Source organism: Podarcis gaigeae (assembly GCF_964106915.1).
Source record: "Podarcis gaigeae genome assembly, chromosome: 8".
In the NCBI taxonomy this organism is placed as follows: domain Eukaryota; kingdom Metazoa; phylum Chordata; class Lepidosauria; order Squamata; family Lacertidae; genus Podarcis; species Podarcis gaigeae.
Window position 1 is genome coordinate 63,879,940 of NC_139684.1, and position 21,618 is coordinate 63,901,557.

The 21,618-nt window shown below is 45.9% G+C and overlaps 1 protein-coding gene across 1 annotated transcript in view; it reads left to right on the top strand.

Annotated features, from left to right (window-relative positions):
* The window catches only part of EXTL1 (exostosin like glycosyltransferase 1), a 59,728-nt gene that overhangs the window by 33,746 nt on the left and 4,364 nt on the right, over nucleotides 1-21,618 (top strand). Inside the window, exons 2-8 of the mRNA XM_083751735.1 lie at nucleotides 4,398-4,491; nucleotides 6,341-6,448; nucleotides 7,888-8,007; nucleotides 12,075-12,207; nucleotides 13,881-13,999; nucleotides 20,983-21,078; nucleotides 21,526-21,612. Coding sequence (XP_083607861.1) covers nucleotides 4,398-4,491; nucleotides 6,341-6,448; nucleotides 7,888-8,007; nucleotides 12,075-12,207; nucleotides 13,881-13,999; nucleotides 20,983-21,078; nucleotides 21,526-21,612 — 757 coding nt within the window. The remainder of the gene's footprint in view (nucleotides 1-4,397; nucleotides 4,492-6,340; nucleotides 6,449-7,887; nucleotides 8,008-12,074; nucleotides 12,208-13,880; nucleotides 14,000-20,982; nucleotides 21,079-21,525; nucleotides 21,613-21,618) is intronic.

Sequence of the window (21,618 nt, forward strand, 5' to 3'; positions counted from 1 at the left end):
AGATGGTGGTCCAATGAATGTCATCAGATTTGCTGCTAAGGAAACTATTGTGGCTTTTAAGAAACAACCCAAGATATGTACACAAGCAAGTAGATTTTGTACTATGCTATGAGACTGCAGACTGGTAGAGGGTTTTTTGTTTTTCTTAAGATCCCTAGTTTCTTAAGGGTGAGGCTGGGTGGGAATGGTTGGAGAACTTTATAACCCAACAATCTGTTCAGCCTTGCACTACCCTCAGTCTTTTGTGTGCAAGGGGAGCTGACCTCCTCCTTGAAAGCCAAGAGTACTATTCCACGTGGCGCCGTGCCCCACACTGGCCCCTTTGTTCTTCCTGCCCCACTGTGCTGCTTGTTGGTGGAGCACAAGTTTGGAACACAAGATGGTGTGTCCAGAGCAAATGTAAATATTGGATTTTCCGCTTTGGTTACACAGGCAGCCTGCAGTGAATTTACCTCTCTCACTGTGAAGTTTGCACAGAGGCTTCTTTCATCTCTGGGTGTTTCATGGAGCATGGTGGTTGCTGCCAGGTTCCAGGCTTCCCAAAATCAGGCTGTGATAGGAACCAGGAACATTCCCAACAGAGCCCTTTGTGCACTGAGGAAGATGTTTAGAATACATTGACTTGCCCAACAGAAAGACTAGTTTCCTTGTTCTTCCTGGTTTGAAGGGCTGATGTAGACTCCAGGTGAGTGGACTGCAGTGCAGGCCTCATCATCAGCCTGGATTTATGCATAGGGATCTAAAGCCACGGCTAACAGGGGATGATGACAGTATAATAATCCAGATCCTGAGAGTGCAACGACAACAGCATGGCCAGCTCAAGACTGAGATGAAAAACCCAAGCCCTGCAGCCTGGCAGCAGCATGTGTGGTGTAACAGAGGTGTCTTACCAACACTGGTGTCGCTGCTGCTCACCTGTGTTTTCTGTGGCTTTTGTCTTGTTGGTTGTAAAAACATAAGAAACATGGACCAAAGGTAATCAAGGGTGGTAGCTGCCAAAATTAGAGTAATGGTGTAAGAAATGAAAATGTTGCTTTTCATATAACAGCCACAAGGCCACGGCTATGATGTTGCTTTGCTCAAGGCCATAGTTACTGGAAAGCTTCAGGCATAATGTTGCATTGTACAAGGATGCTAGGCAATCTCAGAGAAGCAGGCATCTTGCTGACACCTGGTAGTGGTCAGAACGTGGGTGTGATAAGTAGACAAGCGTCAGCAAATATAGAGATCAATTCACACTTATCTCCAGGTATTTTTGTTTGGCTTAGCATGTAGTTGCAAAGGAAATAGACCAAATAAGGGAAATAATGAATAATGTTAGTAGGGTAATTAGGCGGTCATGATAGGCTGTAAACTTTGTAGTCACCACCCAAGGGGGAGACAAGGGAGGGACCTGTGCTTCGGGTGTAGGGGATATAAGTTTGTGTCTGCTACTTTTGGACACCCACTCTTGCAAGAACACTTTTGCAATCAATAAATTCTTTGCTGCTTCACCAGTTTTGTCCCAGACCCACTTCTGACAGTGGTGTGGAGTTTTCCCACAGCACCTGGACAAGGGAGAGGAAGGGTGGCATGCTGGTAAGGTTTGGGCCATGCAGGTGCACCAACAGGAGTGCCTGATTAGTTGTTCCACTGGTGCAGCTGCATGGCCCAGACCTTGCCACAACCCTTCTCTGTCCCTGCAGCAGCAACACCAGTGTTAGGAGGGTGGCTCCACAGCTCTGATACACTAAGCGTGCCTTTACTTCTCCAGTCCCTGCAGGCTGAGCACTTGGCTTTCCCAGGACACATATGTGCATCCGTGTGTCAAGCCAGACCATTAAAACTTCAACTCTGTAGTCCTAGGACAACTGGTAGTTGGGGCTAGGGGTGTTTTCCATCCCATATTTATCACATGTGCCACCGTTTCTGTTCTAGAGCGGTTCATCTTCTGCCAAAAGCTCTGTTATTCATCTTGCTGCCCGCTGCAATGAGATTACATAACTTGTGTAATTGACATAATTACATAATTTACATCATGGGCTCCTTTGGGAGGGTAGGACATTATATGAACAAATATGTAATATGAATGAACGAATGTGTAAATTGTGTTGGAATTACCACTCCATATGTTTTAATGCTAAGGAAATGTAATGCAAAGGGGGAGTGGACATAATCAATTATGTATCATTTTGGACCGAAAGCAACAGCAACAAACTGATTATATTCACTGGATTGATTTCCGATCCAGATGTGGGACGCATAAGCGAACATTGGCAAATTCATTTCCATCAGAATTCTCTGCACATCCTACTTGAGCCCAAGTGTTCGTTTTTGGTAGAGAGTGGGGGAAGAAAGCTTCTTTTAGTTGCTCCTTCTTTGGCTGATGGATGGGACCAAATTGGTCTCTTCCTTACCTTGATGTTCTTCCTAGGAGGCAAAGGGAGCAGCTCCCAACCAGCCCTTGGTCCCCTGGTCAATGGCTGTGGCCAGAGCATATTTCTCTTCAGTTCTGCAGTCCCAGGGCAATTGGCCGTTGGAGCAGAGTGCTTTTGTTGTCAGGGAGTGGGGAAGCAAACTCCATTTCTGGTCAATGGTTGGGCCTTGGTGTTCTTCCTTGGAGGCAGGGGCTACACAGCCCTTGTAATAAATAAATGTGTATGTGTGAAAAATATATTTTCCATGAAATGCAGAATAATGCTTCCCTCACGGAAGGAGACATTTATCACTATTATACTGTTAATTCACACCATTTAGTCCTCTATTGCATTTTCCCTGAGATCCATTATATGTAATAAATGAATCTACTTAACTAACACTCTGGAATTGCAGACTGCTTGGGGTATATTAAAAGAAATTGCTGGCACCCTCAACAGATAACCTGCAGGGGTACGTTTATAGAAAACAAACTATATTGTTTATGGTAGAAAGCACCCTGTGGGTGATTCTGTGCCCAGGACAGAGCCAAATCAAGGCATTTTGCCCAGGCAGAGCAGCAAATGGTGGCTTCCCAACCTCTAGTCAAGTACCAAAGCTGATTGGCCCAGTTATTTTTTCACCTGATGCAGAAAATCCCACAAATACCTCTTCCTGAGATTCAAACAATGACAATAATAAACAGATAAATAACTATTTGCAGCCCTTTCATGTTACTTGGCTTTCCCAGGTGACAACCTCCTTTTGCCTAACAACAGGGCCGGCCCAAACCCAGTGGTAAAATTAAGTCAGGCCCTTGTAATGTGAACAAGCATTTCTGTCCAATATGCAGGCTTTACATTTGCATTACAACCTGTCTGAAGCAGGAGCTGCTTGAAGCCATGTGTAAGAATGCGCTCGCTCTCATTCACAAGCTAAGCAGACCTGGGCCTGGAAGAGAAGCCATGAAGTATAACTATGCACATATCCTGTGGGAAATCCTTCCATGTACAAAGCTCCTCTGTTGCCCCCCACCTCCCTCCCTAACACTACTTAGGATATTAGTATGTGTGTGGTGAGGGGAACTCGGCACTCTTAGCAGGGCTGTGTGGAAACTTCTGTCTCTCTTCAGCTTCCCGCCGCCCCCCCCCCACCTGAGCTGCGTCACATTCAGCACACACGAGTTCTCTGTCAGCCATTCTCTGGGCCGTGAGTGCATTCTTTGTTCCACGGTGCCTTAAACGCATACGGGAAGGATATACGTCATGAGCCCACCTTGGACCTGACCTGATGTGCAATGTGTGTTCAAAGTAGCTGCTTAGAATGGTGGAAACAGGAGAGACCACTGGAGTCTTGTAGTTGTTTTGAGACCCTTGCTGGGAGCTGGTTGTTTGCCCATTACGCCAGCCCCCAAACAGGCAACTCAGGGACATAAAATTATTATTATCAGAAACATGCTGAGTCAGTCTATTGGTTCACCTAGCACAGTACTGGCTCTACTGGGGATAGCTGGTGTGATGGCGACCTCCAGATACAGTGGTACCTCAGGTTACATACGCTTCAGGTTACAGACTCCACTAACCCAGAAATAGTACCTCGGGTTAAGAACTTTGCTTCAGGATGAGAACAGAAATTGTGCTCCGCCGGCGCGGCAGCAGCAGGAGGCCCCATTAGCTAAAGTGGTGCTTCAGGTTAAGAACAGTTTCAGGTTAAGAACGGATCTCCGGAACGAATTAAGTACTTAACCCAAGGTACCACTGTATTGTCATATTTATTAACATTGATCTATTGATCGCATACGCCCCAAGTGCCTCAATTTTCTAGGGACAGTCCTGGAATTCCAAAAGCCACCCCAGCTTCTGATTTGATCCCAGAATGTCCCTATTTCCCCTGCCAGGGCTATTCAGTCAAAGTCTTCTGCTCATAGGTTCAAGGCATAGGGGAGAGTACAGAGCTACCAATGACAACTTTCTGAAAAATAAGTTTGGGTCTTTTCTTCCCAGGTTTGACTACCAGGAACTTTTGCACAATTCCACCTTCTGCATCATTCCCCGAGGGAGACGCTTGGGGTCCTTCCGGTTTCTAGAAGCACTACAGGTACAACAAAAAGTGGTTTTTTGTATTTACAGATATAAACCAGTTTAATATTTGTTACTGTTTATGAGGCAACTGTTGCTCACAGAAGGTACAGAGAGCTCTAGGAGGAAGGGTGGAAGAAATAAACTTTCTTCCCTACTTCCTCTTTCAGCTCTTTGCTTTTCAGAGGATTTATCCTTTTAAATATATTGGTGGGTGAGAATTTTAGTTTTTGTTTCGTTCATTGCTCTTTTTATCTGAAAATGATACTGAAGCAATCAAAATTCGTAGTGTAGATTTACCTGCCCCACATTCAAGTGCACTGCAGCTGTTTTACGAGTCATTCCCATTTTCCCATTTCCTTACACTGTGAGTTGTAATTCTTTAAACGGAAAGTGCAGTGCTTTCTCTCAGCACAATTCCTAAACTACAGTTCCTAGGATTTCTTGTGGAGGCCATGACCGTTTGTAGAGTAGATATGCCTTCAGCAAGCTCAGTTCCTTTCAATCAATGGTGAAATGGAGGGTGAAGACACAGGAAAGACCTTTCAAGAGCAGGAGTGGTGCCATCATCTGCTGAAGCACCAAAATTACTGGTGGACTCACCTGGCTCTGACCAATGAATGAAGTGATAATAAGGCTTTTTTGAAACAGATTGGCACAGAGGAAGTTAGAGAAAGAGGAAAATAACCAAGCAAGACCTAGCTACTTCTTTCCTTTCCTTTGATGGGGTTACTTCTTCACACCAGCAATTTAATAGTAACATTTCTTTGTGGCATTCTTTGCATTTCTAATTTAAAATTGTGGCATTTCATCTAACTGATGATCTGCCATTAAAGCTTAATGTGTGTGCATATCTTTATTATATACTGAAAAATAATGGATTAACAGAGATGTGTACTTTTAGGGATTCTCCTTGAGGGTATATGATGGCGATGGAGGCATTTCTCCACTCTCTGCCACCCCCTACCAATTTTATTGAAAACCATAATGGGTGGGAAGATGAATTGTGTGGCTGTGGTGGCCAGGACAGAGGCCGAGCAAAAATGGTTGGGGGGGTCAAAGTCCCTGAAACTTTGCAATTCAGGTGAACCCATGATCTGAGTATTTGGTATATAGGTCATTTCCTGAGTATTCATCATCATCATCATCATCATTATCATTATCATTATCACCATCATCATCCAGCTATTAATTTAGGGGAAGTCTGATCAAAAGAAGCAAAACCCCTCCACATTTCTATACAGAGCTTTTTTCCTGGGGGTACGCATACCCCTAAACATTTTCTGAATCTAAGTTTGGCCTCATTGAGGGGGCAGTATTTCAACTTGAGTAGGAAAATGAGAGTAACCCCTAAACATTTTTTTTAGAAAAAAAGCACTGTTTCTATATATGTCTCTTACTTGGGAATTGGATGTCCTAGTACATCGCTCCCCCGAAACAAGCAATAATATTTTATTTAGCTTAATCTCCAATTGCGCATAAATTCTCCAAGCCTCTCCAAGCCCGTTTTCTTTATACTAGGTTGCTGCAGAGGTTCAGGTTGTGTGTGTGTGATTCCCACCTACAAACAGGCTCATCTTCTGGTAGCTCAGCCGGAAAGTGTGTAGGAACAGCAACAGAGCACTTGTATGACACACAGAGGTTGCCATTAAATCGCTCTTCCTAGCTCAGCAGGAATTTCAAAGGCTGCAACCTTATGCACACTTACCTGGAAGTAATCCCCACTGAGCACAGTGTGGCTTGCTTTTGAGGAAGCATGCATGGATTTCTGCTGTTCATCCTAAAGCTACCTCTGCCTGCTCCCCCCCTTGCACAGCTCTCTTTCTTCTGTCTCTTTGATCTCTGTTCCTCGTCTCTCATTGATCCAGGCCGCCTGCATCCCGGTGCTGCTCAGCAACGGCTGGGAGCTGCCATTTTCGGAGGTGATCGACTGGAGCAAATCAGCCATTGTAGGGGATGAGAGGCTCCTGCTGCAGGTAACAATGCCTGCACTGTGTTAACAACCCGAGCCCGGCCGGCAGCCTGGTACAAGAAGGCACAGCATAAGCGGTCCCCTGTGCAGGGCTGTGCTTTTCACACAGAGCACTGTAGACTTACTGTATAGCAGCAGGCGAGATTGTGAGATCATCACGGCTCTGGCCTGAACTGCTTCTTGGTAGATCATGCATCTGAAGAGTCCATGAGGGAAATGTGTGCTCTCCGTTAATCTGAGGGTGCATTGACAGGAGTGGTGCCTGAAGTATGAAAGGCATCTAAGCAGTTATTTACATAGGGTGATATCCAGTGCTTTCCCCCCTAAAAAGTGTTTAGGGGTACTCTCATTTTCCTACTCACATTGAAATATTGCCCCTCAATGAGGCCAAACTTAGATTCACAAAATGTTTAGGGGTATGCGTACCCCCAGGAAAAAAGCACTATATAGAAATGTTTAGGGTTATGCGTACCCCTGCATCCCTCCAGATAAAAAAGCACTGGTGATATCCAACTAAGGCCCCATCTGCACCGTACGTTTAAAGCACTGGTTTTAACAGCCATTCCCCCCTGCAAAGATTCCTGGGTGCTGTAGTTTCATTAAGGGTGCCGAGTGTTGTTCAGAAGCCCCTATTCCCCTCACAGAGCTACATTTTGCAGGAAGGTGGGACAATGCTCATCACCCTTAATGAACTGCAGTTCCCAGAATGCTTTGGGGGAAGTGGTATGATACTGTCCTAAATATAAGATGCAGAAGTTGCCTAACAGTTTTTATTATGGCATGAGCTTTTGTGGACTGGAGTCCACTTCATCAGATGTATGGAGTGCAAGCCTAAATTGAAAGGTCTTGTGTGTGTGCGCGCGCGTGTGTGCGCATGTGCGTGTGTGCCCACGCACCCCTGCACAATAGTTAGCGGTGAGGTCAGAATAATGAAATGCAAAAACTACAGGCTGTTACCATTACATTAAAACTTAAATGTACAGTGACCTAATCATTGCTAATGCTAATACAAAATTCCTGGCACTGGTGGAGCAATTAACATCTATATTGGGATAAAAACCTGCTATCTTGATTCAGGTCATAGGTGATAATATTGTATTTCTTAAAATAGTGGTTTCATGCTGCAGTCTCCCTTTTTAAGCACATAGTAATTTATTTCATTGCACAAAACGTCATTTCCAAAGGTTTTGTGGACTCCCCACCCCACCCCAAGTTCAGAATATTCAGACTTCCCAAGTATGAAAAATGTAACCTGCGCAAATGCATCTTTCAGGCAATGCTTGCCGTGCAGGTTGTTTGGCTGACTCAACATCTTTACCCTTCACTTCTGAGGGCCCCCCGCTGCTCCTGGTTTTAAAGCCAGTATGTCTGGGTATATATTTGTGATTGGTCATAAATCACTCTGCTTCCTCCCCCCCCCCCGTCCCCTCTACCTCCTCACAGATTCCATCTACAGTCCGATGTCTCCACAGCGACAAGATCCTGGCCTTCCAGCAGCAGACCCAGTTCTTGTGGGAAGCATATTTCTCCTCTGTGGAGAAGATTGTGCAAACCACCCTTGAGGTAAGCCACAAGAGTCTGGGCAGCTGACTCCTTCGATGGGCCAGCTCCTTGTTCAATGTTAATTGTTGCTGAATGGTTTGGACCGAAGAGAGTTGATGGATCCAGGAATACTGCAGGAGGCTGACTTCGTCATTGATGGGGAATCTATTTTGGCTGGCTGGCCAGATCCTTATCGCTTTTCCCCTGGAGGGCCCAATGAGACAGGTGGGTGGGGTCTGACACACTAACTAAGAACTGCCTTGTTGGAACAAACCAAAATGCCCATGGAATTCAGAACCTGGCTTTCAGCAGAACTACAGCAGATGTTTCCAAGCAGGGCATATGATGTTGGCAACCACTCCCTGGCTACAGCCTCTGACCATTTTATCATCCATGCCAAGTTGTCAGTGATTGGACAGATTTGCAGAGGAAAAGCCTGTCATTTGGTTTGTACATACAGCAATTAAAATAATAATAATAACAATCCATTTATGCAAGTGAGCATCCCCTTTCAGTGAAACTGAAAGGAATAAGAGAAAATGTCTCCAGAGGCCATGGCTATTGCTGGTCATAGAACAGTTGTAGACAATTCTGCTTTGTCTAGTGGCTGAAAAATTACGGGAAATTATGCCTTGATCAGGAAGCCTGGTGATGCATGGGAACTTCCAGAGCTGCACTCCTTGCCCTACTGTTCCCAGCATTAAAGGAAACTGAAAACATTTTCACTGCACACTTTTATTTGAAACTGTAAGAAGAGCTGTGCTGCATTAGACCAAAAGATCTGCCTGGTCCAGCATTGTTTCCTCAAAGCAGCTCAACAAATGCTTCTGGGAAGCCATCCAGGAAAACCTGAAGACAACAACCTCCCTTTGTTTGCCCCCCTCCCCAAGCTAGACTGCCTCTAGATGGGAAAGTTCTGTAGGAATTATGATTAATAGTTGCTGGTAGACTGATCTTCCTTCATAATAATAATAATAATAATAATTTATTATTTATACCCCGCCCATATGGCTGGGTTTCCCCAGCCAGTCTGGGCAGCTTCCAAAAGAATATTAAAATACTGTGATACATCAAACATTAAAAGCTTCCCTAAAAAGGGCTGCCTTCAGATGTCTTCTAAAAGTCTGGTAGTTGTTGTTCTCTTTGACATGGGACCTCTGGTGGGAGGGCGTTCCACAGGGAGGGCGCCACTACCGAGAAGGCCCTCTGCCTGGTTCCCTGTAACTTGGCTTCTCGCAGTGAGGGAACCGCCAGAAGGCCCTCGGTGCTGGACCTCAGTGTCCGAGTAGAACGTTGGGGGTGGAGATGCTCCTTCAGGTATACTGGACCGAGGCCGTTTATTTGTGAAATATATTTGTGAAACATGCATTTGTGAAATATATTAAAACGACCTAAGCCAGTAGTCATCATTGTGCCTTGGTGGCACTGAACCCTGTAAGTGCATCGAGTGAAATAGTGCTTCCTTTTCTCTGCTTTGAAGCATTTTTTAATAAAAAAACCTCAAGTTTCTTTCCAACCTTTCTTGCACAATAGAGCCCAACATTGCAGGCACTGATCAGATCCAGACCTGCTTAGTTTCAGCGAGGTGGTGGTCCCATGTGCCTTCAGATTATATACACTGGCACCTACAGCCCACCCACTTCAGTACTTTACCCAGAGTTACAATATTATGAGAGGAGGGATCTTCATCAACTCTTTCCATGTCGTTTATAACTTGATAATGCTGTGTTGTGCCCGTCATTTGTCTGTTGTTGATGAATGACTGTTGTTGCACTTGAGGAAAGACTAGAGAGATTGATCGGGGGTGTCTGGGGCTATACTGGGCCAAAAGCATGCTCAGATCCTGCATGTACTGATTAAGACAAGTCCAACAAGCCTTGCAAAACTGACGACAGTGAAAGCAAAGCAACACGCTTTGCACCAAGGTCTCAGGGGCTCTGCAGGTGAAGCCTGCAAATCAGTTTGGAACGCCTGATCTGCTGGTTCAGTTCTGAGCTCTTGGCAGTACCTTGTCTCCAATGTGAGAAAGATAAGTAAGATTAATAATCCAAGAGGTCAGCTGCAAGTAAATTAAGATTAGAATTAGATTAGAATCAGCGGAATTGCAGACTTTAGCATGGTGTTTAGATCCATCGCTTTTCAAAGCAAACACACAGACCACATTTGCCTTAAGGCCCAGTGAGCAATTTGGGTGCATCCAGTGCTGTAACAGGTGTCAGTGCCTGTAATTGTGTAATTGTCTACTGGGTGCCCCATGAAAGCCTCTTGAAAAGGGGAAGAGCTGGTTCCTTTCAGTCCAGGCAGGAATAGAAAACATTAGGACAACCGCATTGTTTGTTTCCATGCCTGGTTAGCAGCAGGATAAAGAAAGTGGTGAGAGCTTAGATGAACCCCTGCAGTTTACAGCTGCTTGTCTAAACATGAACACCTGAGCCTTAAAGCTTCCCTGAGGTAACTCAGCAAAAAGGCAGAGGCTCAGGTCATGGGGAACACCTCCTTTTGCAAACTGTCTCAAGAGATGCTGAACAGGTGACATTCACCAATCCAGGGTTCTGCTCAACAGAAATTCTGAACCCCCTTTCCAAAAAAATAATTTAAAAAAGGCAAGGAAATTTGGGTTGGAGAGAGAAATAGCCCATACAGATAAAGTGTTGCTGGCAGTCTTTTTTCATCCCTTGCTAATGGAAGCTGCTTGTCAGGTGAGGTGGAGCCGCTACGCTAGCTTCCCCACAGGTGGACAGCAAGATGGTTGGTGAGGTGCAAACGCACCAGCAGGAACACCAAATTAGCTCCATCTGAACATTTTCATTGTGCAGATCTCCCTGCTGCGTCTCCCCTGCTGACTTTCCTTCCCAGTAAGCTGCAGGGACCCTCCTGCTGGGAAGCGGGCTTAGCGGCTCCCAGCAAGCGACTTCTGCTTGTTTATCTCTCTCTCCTAAACAGCTAATCTGCTTTGACTTCTTCCCCTCTCAACTCCTGGGGAATATTAACCAATATTTTAAAAAGAGATAAGAGAATGATAGCCACCAGCCCCTGTTTCCCTGTGTGTTTGCTTATTACGTTCCTCTCCATTGTTCTCTGCCTGCCTCCAAAGGGGTCTTTGGAATTATTATTATTATTAAATACTTATTTATACCCCATCTTTTCCCTGATGGGATTCAAGGCGGCTTACATATAAAAATAAGAACCGCTAAGAGGACCACATTGGAGAAACAGTCATTGTAAAACCATATACATATTTAGACCAGCCCTTCCATTGAAAGCAGCCAGTTCCCCAAAGCCTGTTGAAACAAAAAAGTCTTCGCTTGCCAGCAGAAGAACAAGGAGTCTAGTTTCTCTAGGGAGGGAGTTCCAAAGACCAGGAGCAGCCAACACTTTAAGCCTGTTTCATGTGCTGCTTTGTGCACGCATGTAAAATATAGCGAGGTTCTTGTCCCATTGTAGGAAGGGCTATATCGGGGTGGGGAACCTTTGTGGCCCGATGGGACAGTTCTTTTTCAACTCCACTTCCCAGGCCAAATTTGACAGGTGTCAATCACCTGCCAAATATCAAGCACCATGTGGGAATGAGCAAGCAGGGAAGCAGTCTTCTGCAGGATTAAATGCTCTGCTCATCGGTCAATGAGTGGAGGGTTCAGTTCTGCTATCTGGATCACCAGTGTGTGTTCCCTGCAGGGAGTGCGCAGGTGGAGCAGCACTTTGCAGCTATGAACTATGTTCATCAGGTAGGTGTGGTTTCAGGGGGAAATAGCCGTTTGGGTAAAATTGAACACCCTTGCAGGCCAAGACTGGCCACCAGGTCAGAGGTCAACAGTGTCCCGTCCCCCCAAAGTTTTCCCCCATCTGCCATAAGGTAACTATGGAAGCTCACCCCACAGGTGAATTTTGAACTGGGGTTTCTTGGCTTGCAGTTCAGACTCTGGGTTTCTATGTGCCCCTAGTCCAGCCTTCCTTACCTTGAAGTGAGGAGGGCGGTTTGCAGATGATCTCACAGGCTGGGTGACACCCTCTCATCACCTGTCAGGTGCTGACAGCTTCAGGAGCGTAATGCTGCTTGCGTGATGACAGCTTTCTTTCTTTTTTGTCAGATCATAAAGGATCGGATATTTCATCAGGAATCCCGCCCAAAGTTCTTCTGGAACACCCTTCCAGGAGGGCTGCTGGCACTGCCAGAATACTCCACCCACCTCAGTGACTTCCCTTTCTACTATCTGCAACATGGTATGGGACTCTTCCCCCCCCCCCACCTCGCACCACCCCTACTGTCACTTAACACATCACATTATGCCTTCTATTTGCTTTTTATCCCATTAGAGATGGATAAATCTGTCAGTTTCAGTTTACCTTCTGTTCTCTCCCCCCACCAGGCTTAAGTTCATTTCCACATCAGTCTATCATCCTCATGAAAATTTTCTCCATCTTAGCACACATCACATATTTTTGCAAGCAATTTCCCCCGGGATGATACATTCTGTATTGTTATTTCTCCCAATATGTGAACTTTTATGTGTATTTTCTCTTAATATGTACATTTTTGTGCATGTGGCTTGGTTGAAGAACTGAATCACAAGTGCAAATTTTGAATTATTTTGTAAAATTTGCATAGTTTTTTGGAAAGCATGAATTGAAAGTCTCACCCATCCCTAATTATTACAATAATGATTACTGTCTTATTTATGCACAGTCCTTACTGTGATGCCTGAGTGGGTGACTCCCCCTACATATTTTTGCTATATCCTCCGTAAACCTTGGAGCTTACCCTTGTATGCTGATACTGTCCTCTTCTTTTTTCCAGTGGTCCCATTTTAGCTACAATTCTGCCGGCATTTGGCAGCTGTGTTTGCTATTAGAAGGAACGGTGGTTATTACTGCACCATCAGGGCACATCCTTGCACATATTTCCAAGGAACCTGAAAGCAATGGAAGGGATTAAACGAAGCTACGGAGGGTAGAGCAGGCAGGGCTGCCCACCTGTCATTCACACCTGATGCCATAGTGATGGCAGGTGATGCTTCTCTTTGAAGGCCCGATTGACAAGGCTTCAAAGTAAACTGCAGAGCTTTCAAACAGTCCTTTGTCAACATCCTCACACAGGGATGTTTACAAAGGGCTTTCAGACCCCCACCCCTACCCACACATTTCTCCTTCAAACTGCGGAGCTTAGAAGAAGAAGAGGGGGAGTGTTGGAGGTGCATTCACACCCACCCTCCACACTTCTCCTTTAAACCTTAGCAGAGGTTTGAAGGAGAAACTCAAGGAGAGTTTGAAAGCCTTGATCAAGGTGTACTCCTACCGCTCATCAGCTGATGGGTGGGAGCGCACATTCATATGCCTCCCCTCCATGCTTGTCCTTCAACCCTCTGCTGAGGTGTACACTAGAAATAGAGAAGGGGCAAAGAGATAATAGTCTGGTACATAACGGAAGGGTAGGTGCCACTACAATAGAGCAGTGGGATAGCGTGGGTTGCCGGTACCCGGGGCATGGCAAGTGTTGCGCCCCCCCCCCCAGTGAACTGGTCAGCTAGGGTGGGGGCCTGCCCCAGGAGGGCCCATGCAGAGCCCACGCAGAAGGTGAATGGAGCCTGCCTCAAACAGGCTCCTGACCCTCTGCCTCCATCCACCCACCCACTAGACCAACCCGTACAAGGGCTTTATACACCTTGAGCAGTCAGTGTGATTCTTTTAGCAGCAGCATCACATGATGGGCGATATTCCACCCCAACGATCCCCCAAACCATTGCATTTTGCCCCACTCTCCTCTTTCCCTTTCCTCTGTTGTTTTGTGTTACATTACAGATGGCAAATTCCTTGGGACAGGCAGGGCCGCATGGAAAAGGTGGGGCACGAGGAGCGGTTTTGGTATTTCATACTAATTGTGTTTCTCCCTGTAACAGGATCCAGCCCCTCCAACAAATTTACAGCATTCATCCGGGCTGTCTCGCCTATTGTCTCCCTTTCTCAGCCCATCCTCAAGCTCATCCAAGCTGTCTCTGGGTCCCAGTACTGCGCCCAGGTAAGCAGGAGGTTTGGCTTGTCCTACCTACGGTATAGTACAGTGACTTTCTGGGAGAACTGCACACCCTGACTTCTAGGTTCTACCACCTCGTCCCCACCTTTATTCTTTCCACCATTCAGTGGAGTAAGGTAACTTTAGATTCTGGTCTTAATGCTGTTATCAGAGGAGCATAGGGGAGAGGAACTGTTTTGATCAGGTCTGAAGAACCTTTGGCCCTTCCGATATCGCTGAACTACAACTCCCCTTATGCCTGGCCATTGGCCATGTCTGCTGGGGCTGATGGGAGTTGTAGTTCAGTGACATCTGGAGGCCCAAAGGTTTCCCTGCAGCTGCTTTATATGCCCATATGTGTTACATCACTTGCATCAAATGGTGATATGCTAACTCTGCTGCATTTGGGTGGTCCTTGTGCTCTTTCTGCTGAATAGGGCTGTGGGCGTCTGCCTTGATGGTGCCAGTGTTATTTATTCCTGTCCTACTGCTGCTGCCCTTTTTTAAAAAAACCTCTCCAGTAATCTTTGATGAAGTGAGACATTCTTCCGCCCCTCCATAAATATGCACCCATATGCACCAAGGCAAAATGTCAGAGATGGTAGATTTCTTCCCCTGGAATGGATGGCAGCTTGGAGGAAGCACCTGGGTGGGCATATAGCTACCACCGCTGCCAGCAGGTGCTCACCTCTCCTTCTACCTGCAAGGCAAGTCCTGTCAGCAATTATGTCTTGCTGAAGAAGAACTCTGCCAACAGGCCTCACCCATCTCAGGCCACCCCAGTTGCTCAGAGATGCACAGCAGCAAATTGGCCTGGGCACGCCAGCCTAGGATGCCCTTTCACCCTAGATCCAGGCCATGTTTACTCTGAAGTAGGGGTAGGGGAAAGAGTCGATTCAGCTCGCATATGAAGTGTGAACTAAATTCGCACTTTCTGAAGCAGCATGCGAACCGAAACGCCAGCTTTCTTTCCAAATGTGCGCTTCTGCGAATTCTAAGAGGCAGCTCTCCAGCCAAGTAATGTGTACAGTTTCGATAAAAAAAATGCATATGTTAGTGAAAGTGACATTCAAAAATGCATCATATTGGGGGAAATGGCTTGGCAAAAATGTGTCTGTTAGGCAGAATGACATATGAAAGAATATATTAAGAAAAATTCACAGTAAAATAAGGATCTTTATTTTTTTAAAAAAATTATACTTTTATACAGAAACATAGAATTATAGAATTGGAAGGGACCATGAGGCTCATCTAGTCCAACCCCCTTGCGATGGAGGATTCTTTTGCCCTTGAACCCACGACCCTGAAATTAAGAGTCTCATGCTCTACCAGCTGAGAACTGAATTTGGGGGAGGGAACTAAGAGAAACTGAATTTATAGATTAATCAGGGGGCCCATTTTACTTCAGCTGAACTTGTTCAAAGTACATATGTTCAGGCACCCAGTCTCAGGTGGTATGTGGTAGATGGAAGACTGTGTTTTCTCTGGCAGGAAGCTGGGCTGGCTCAATATATTTTGCTGCCTGAGGCTGAGTAGCAAATGGAGCATCCTGTCTCCCAAATCAAAGTGTATCACACTCAAGGCAAGTCAGGTCATTGCATGTCTATCTCGCCCCCTCCCACTGAATGGAATAAATAAAGACACAGGACACGGAATTTAGGTTAATGGGCGAAAAATGGCCACAACTTTATTGATTACAGGTAAGAGCGGTATTGGCTTTAGGCATTGGCCCTATCAGACTAACTGGTATAACCGGGAAGGGTTAAGCACCAACAGGGGGAGCCCCCCGAGATGCACATCCCTGGGCGCTCCCCGAGGGGTTACCGCTCGGGGTGCGCTTTAGGCCCTAGCCTCCATAGGTTTCGGACGAGGAGACGCCCCCCGGAGTCCTTTAACGAACTACCCTTCAGCATTTTGGGGGAGGTGATGGCGTTCCTCCCCCCATCTCATTTGCATAGCAATACCCTGCCAATGCCTAACCGCCAAAACCAAGGTGTTGTGACGTTTTGCTACGAGGTAGGCGAAAAAACCAAGTGGCTTCCGAAAAATAGCCAATTAGCCAAATGGAAAAACTCCTACCAGGCCCCTTGCGGCGACCAGCCGAAGCCCATAGCAAAGTCCAGATGAGAACTTAAAAGGTGGGAGGGAGGAAAACCGCAGCTGCTGGAAGGAAAAGAAAGGGGCGAGTATGGGCTTCCCCGACATTAAATGCCCCTTACTAGCCCCGCCCCCGCCGCCAGCCAATTGGCTGGCACGGTGAATAATGCATAATAATGATCCTGGGATTCCCTTGTTCCCGCGGGGCTGCAGCCAGCCCCGCGAGAGTGTGAATGGGGCGTGAGACCGCAACACCCCCCCTCCGGATGTCGGGAGTGGCATTATGCCCCATGAAGCAGATGGAACACCCCCCTGTATACCTCTTCCTACTCCCTGCTTCTAAAAGAATGTGATAATAATAAATAGTTACCAATTTCCCTTTAATGACACCCAGTAGCCTGAGGCTGCAGCTTCATTCTACCTGATGGTAGGGCTGGCCTCTGAGAGAGGCCCAGCTCCCTTGTTCGGTCATGCCACAAAAGATTTGTGGCTTTGGGCTGCCTCCCAACGATAGAGCCGGAATGCCAACCCATAAGATTGTTGCGAGGAGAAAGCAGGATATTGATCTGCAACCTATTCACAACCCTGGATGTAGGGCAGGAAAGAACAGAACAGGGGAAGCCTACAAAAATGCAGCCATTCTGGTCTTAACCAAGCAGAAGCAGTGCTTGTTGAGGTGTCGTCCACAATGGCATGGCGCCAGCTACAACCAGGAGTTGAGGCAACCAGTTCTATACAAGCACAGCACACAATGGAAATTCAGCTCTTCTCTTCTGATTTGCTACCCTTAATTTTTTTTTATCTCAGCTGTGTACACAGCATGGGATTTAATGCACCTTTCCCCAAGAATTCTGGGAGCTGCAGTTTGCTAAAGCTTCTGGGGGTTGTAACTCAATGGGTGGTAAACTACAGTTTCCATGACCATTTGCCCGGTAGGGGGATATGTGCTTTACATGTATGGTATGTACACAGCCTTTATTGTGCATGGTCCTCCCTGCCCTACTCATTTTATTGTTTATGAAGATGAGGATCATGTTTTGGTCAGCAAAGTGGAGTCTTGTGCTTTTTCTAGGGGTGGGGCAAAATCCACCTCCATTTTGTGTCTTTTAAAATAATACAGTGGTACCTTGGGTTACATACACTTCAGGTTACAGACTCCGCTAACCCAGAAATAGTACCTCGGGTTAAGAACATTGCTTCAGGATGAGAACAGAAATCGTGCTCCGTCGGTGCAGCAGCAGCAGGAGGCCCCATTAGCTAAAGTGGTGCTTCAGGTTAAGAACAGTTTCAGGTTAAGAACAGACCTCCAGAATGAATTAAGTTCTTAACCTGAGGTACCACTGTAACATGGACTCTGCAGGACCAATATTTAGCTGAGTCAACCTGCAATGAAATAGCAGAATTGTGATAGCCAGTCTTGTGCAAAACCACCATATTAGTATTTAAAAGGCTGGTATATTTCCCCTTTTTTTTACTTTGTGAAGATTTGAGAAATTAGCTCTTTCAAGCTGGATTCTTGAATACAGACATGCCTCCAGCCTGCAGCAGTTAGTGGAAGTAGGAACCCTCTTTTAGTCACTTGGGCCTCTGGAAAAAAAATGGCCATATTGGGCAAGTGGAAATAGGGATGTGGCAGTAGAGAGCAGCCAATGAAACACAACCTCACAAGTGACCAATTGCCCACCCCTCCACACCAACTGGGACAGAAGATGCATCGTGGCTCATTTTTACAAATAGGATTCTCCATGGTATGGGAAAATCTGCATGAAGTGTAACAAAAGTATGGGCTGGCATTCCATTGCGATGATGATACCCTGTGGAACCTGCCTCTGACATGCACATACAAGTCACTGAGATCACACAAGAGCTCTCCCGTGTGAAATTGCACAATAAACTCACAGCTGGAAGCATGCTAGATGGCCCAAGAGGCACTTTCCTTGAGCTCATGATTGTGAGTGGAAGAAAATGCTGCTCAAACCTCTGCAAAAGAAAGAAGAAAAAAAGAGTGCAAGGTAGCCCACCACAATGATGTCTCTTCCCGTGCACGAGTTCACTGCCACAATGCATGGCAATCCCCATGAGGGACAGCTGCAGATTCCTGCATTCCTGGGGCTTGGACTAGATGATCCTCAGGTTCCCTTCCAACACTATGATTCTATGATAATAGCTTCTGGGTGGCCATATTAGCACAAGAAGTAAAGGCTGCTAGACATGCTGGCCTCATAAGAAGAATTATTTGCATCCTTGGGGAAATGTTGTAGTTAAGTGATACAAGCTGTGTGCATGCCACACATTTAAAGAACATAGCTCCCCCCCGCCCCCCGAATCCTGGGAACTGTATTTTACTAACTGAGCTACAGTTCCCAACGCCTTTAACAAACTACAGTTCCCAGCGTTCTTTTTTGGGGGGAGGGGATCTTGTGCTTTAAAGCCATAAAGCACACGTTTTGCATTCAGAAGATCCCAGGTTCAGCTCCCAACCTCTCCAGAGAGGGCTCTGAAAGATCCCTGTCTGAAACCCTGGAGATCCCTTTCCACAGCCATCATAGATCATGCTGAGTCAATGGAACGATGCACTCGCCTGCTGTAAAAGGCCTCTTCCTATGTTCCTGCGTTAACTTTCTAGCTCATGCAGAAGGCAAAGGAGATGTGGAGTGGGAAACTCAAATCGCTGGAGAAATATAAAGCCTTCTTGCTAAATTAAACGAAATAGACCCATTACAATACGCGCTCTCCCCCACGAGAGTCTTTTATTAGCAACGATGCTTTGCTTTTAGTAATAATATTGAGGTTGTATTAAAGCGCATACTCTAGATGTCATCTATTAGAGCGGAACTGTAATTGCTTCTAGCATGGTAATTATATGGTCGACGGTAAGTATTCTTTTCTAAAAGAAAAAAAAATATTAGAGATACAAACATAAAAATAAATCCTTTGAAATAGGATGTGGGGCAGGCTAAACATAAAGACAGTTGCCATCAATCCAGGGAAAGTTTCTCATAAAATGCAGCCTAAGGCTGACATGACGCCATTCATGCAGGTAGGGAAGGTTTTCTTTCAGCCTGATAATGCTTCTTGCTTGCCTCAATGGGAGGTGTGTAAGTCAATATTCTTGCTCTGCCCACTTTTGCCTCTGACGCCGCCCACCACTGGAATTTGACCTGGAAAGTTGCCTAGAAGGGAATGTACCATACTTTCCCGTCTATAAGACGCCGCCATATATAGGACACCTGCTATTTTTGGGACCGTTGTTGAGCTTTTTGTGTGGAGGATTGCTCAGAGTTGAGCTTTTTTTAGGGGGGGGGGAATGCCGAAAATCACTCACCCACACATGTTGCAAAATCCGCCTCCCGTCTGTCCCATCGCTGGCAGAAACTGCCTATCGCCCACCCAACTGCCAGAGTGTCAACCAATCAACACCACCTATTGACGCAGCAACCAATAAAACACACAATAGCCGCTGACAGGCGCAGCAGCAACCAATACAACGTCCACCCTATGCACTACCCATGTGTAAGGCGACCCCCACTTTTTAGCATGATTTTTAAGGAAAAAACTTAATCATATACATGGAAAGGCATGGCAACTCAGAGGCTGAAATGGCTTCCCCATCCCTGGCCCTGATATTTAACAACCACAGACCAAGGAATAGGAGACTTTATACTATTCTCTCCAGTTTTTTTGTTTTTATACAAACATGGGTGAGGCCCCTGGAAACTCCCCGGTCTGTTTGATTAAAAAGGTTAATCAAGGTAAGGGTACTTTTATTTGCTGGTGTAGAAGAGGGCTGGGCTGGGCTGGCCGTGGGTTTCGGAGGGAGTTACTGTATGTACACACAGAGGTAAACACACCTTCCTTACTATCTAAATACACACACATGCAAACATATTCAAAAAACCTCAAGCCCAGGCTGTCTGATTACATACAGATAGGTTTGCCAGCTTTTGCACCTGAGTTGTCCCTTTAAGGCTGTTTGATTTGCAGCAATGAAGCTGGAGACTGGTTATTAATTTCATGCCATTAACTAGCTTCACTTGCTGAGTTCTGCAGACCAAACCTCTCTTCAAGTCCCAAAAGCAAGCCAGTTTTGGTTTGCTTGTTTTTAAAATCTGGTCCGTTGGTGACCTTTCATATACAGCCTTTTGAAGTTAGGATGGAGTGAGGAAAAGTTACCTTTTATCTGAGAACTCCAGGTAGATAAAAGCATCTTCCTGCACCCTAAAGCTCTTTAAGAAATGTGCACTACCTGCAAAGAGGCCATCCTTCTGTCCTATATCGCCTCCTTCTCCTCCCCCCCCCTTCATAATTCGCTCTCCCTTTAACGTAAGCGAGATAAAACCCATTTATCCACCTTCCTCCAACTTTCAGTCAGCTGCTTGGACGAAGGTGGAGGGCCAGCATCACACGGTCTACTCTACTCCAAGAATGCTTCACCTGCAGCCTATGGGGCCGTATCCAGCCCACCAAGCCACAGGAAGTGGCCTGCCAGCCCTTGCAGCCAATCAGATTGGGAGATAAAGCACTCTGCCTGATCTTTAGAGAGCCACTTCTGGAGGGCAGCGAGAGCACTTTATCTCATGATATAAAATCCCCCTGACTGCTCTTCAGAGATCCTCTCTAAAGAACAGGCAGAGGGATCTTTGATCTCTGATCCTAGTGTTGAGATAAAAGCAGGAAGAGGCTATATCTCTTAAGATGAAAAGGCAACATTCCCCCTCACTCCTGATTCTAAGGTTAGCCTTAGAATGATCTGTACAAAGTAAAAGGCAAGCGCCCCCCTGCAATGTGGTAGAGGGGGTTCTGGAAATGTGTGTGTGCGCACATTTGTCTGTGACAGTTGACGCATGATTCTGTGAGTGATATGCCTCCTCTTCTTCTTCCTTTAAATACAGATTTTAGTTTTATGGAGCTGTGAGAAGCCACCCCCACAGAGCAGTAAATGGCCGCAGACAACGGTACCTTTGACCATCATCCAAGGCAGCAGCAAGGTAAGCTGCCTTTGACTGCCATGAAGGAGATATAGAAGTTAAAACATTGGCATTAACGTACCCCAGATAAATGCAAATGAAATTCTTCTTACAATTCTTCACAGTAACATATCAGGGTTTATTTTGTCCCGAGTTCTCTCATTCCAATAGAAAATAAACAAACTCTGATTTTTCAGTAAAGGTGTTATCATGTCTTCCCTGCCTAACCATAACCATTATTTGTGAATTTAATCATTGGTGCAATATGCCAGATTAATCATTCTTCTCCTTTTGGTATTCCTTCCTTTTTTCATGCCTGATCTACGGTCATTCGTGCTGCATGAAGTAAATGAACGGTCATTTCTTGATCTTCCTTCAATACTGTACTGTGTTCTTGATATGCCTAAATAATACCATGCTGTCATTTTAATCCATGTCCCTCTTGTGTCTCCTTCTCTTCTGCTGAAGGTTAGTGACCGGTTTTTGCCTTACTCCGCCATTGGGACAGATGCGGTGCTGAGTCTGGATGAACACACCAGCCTCTCAACCGGTGAGGTGAGG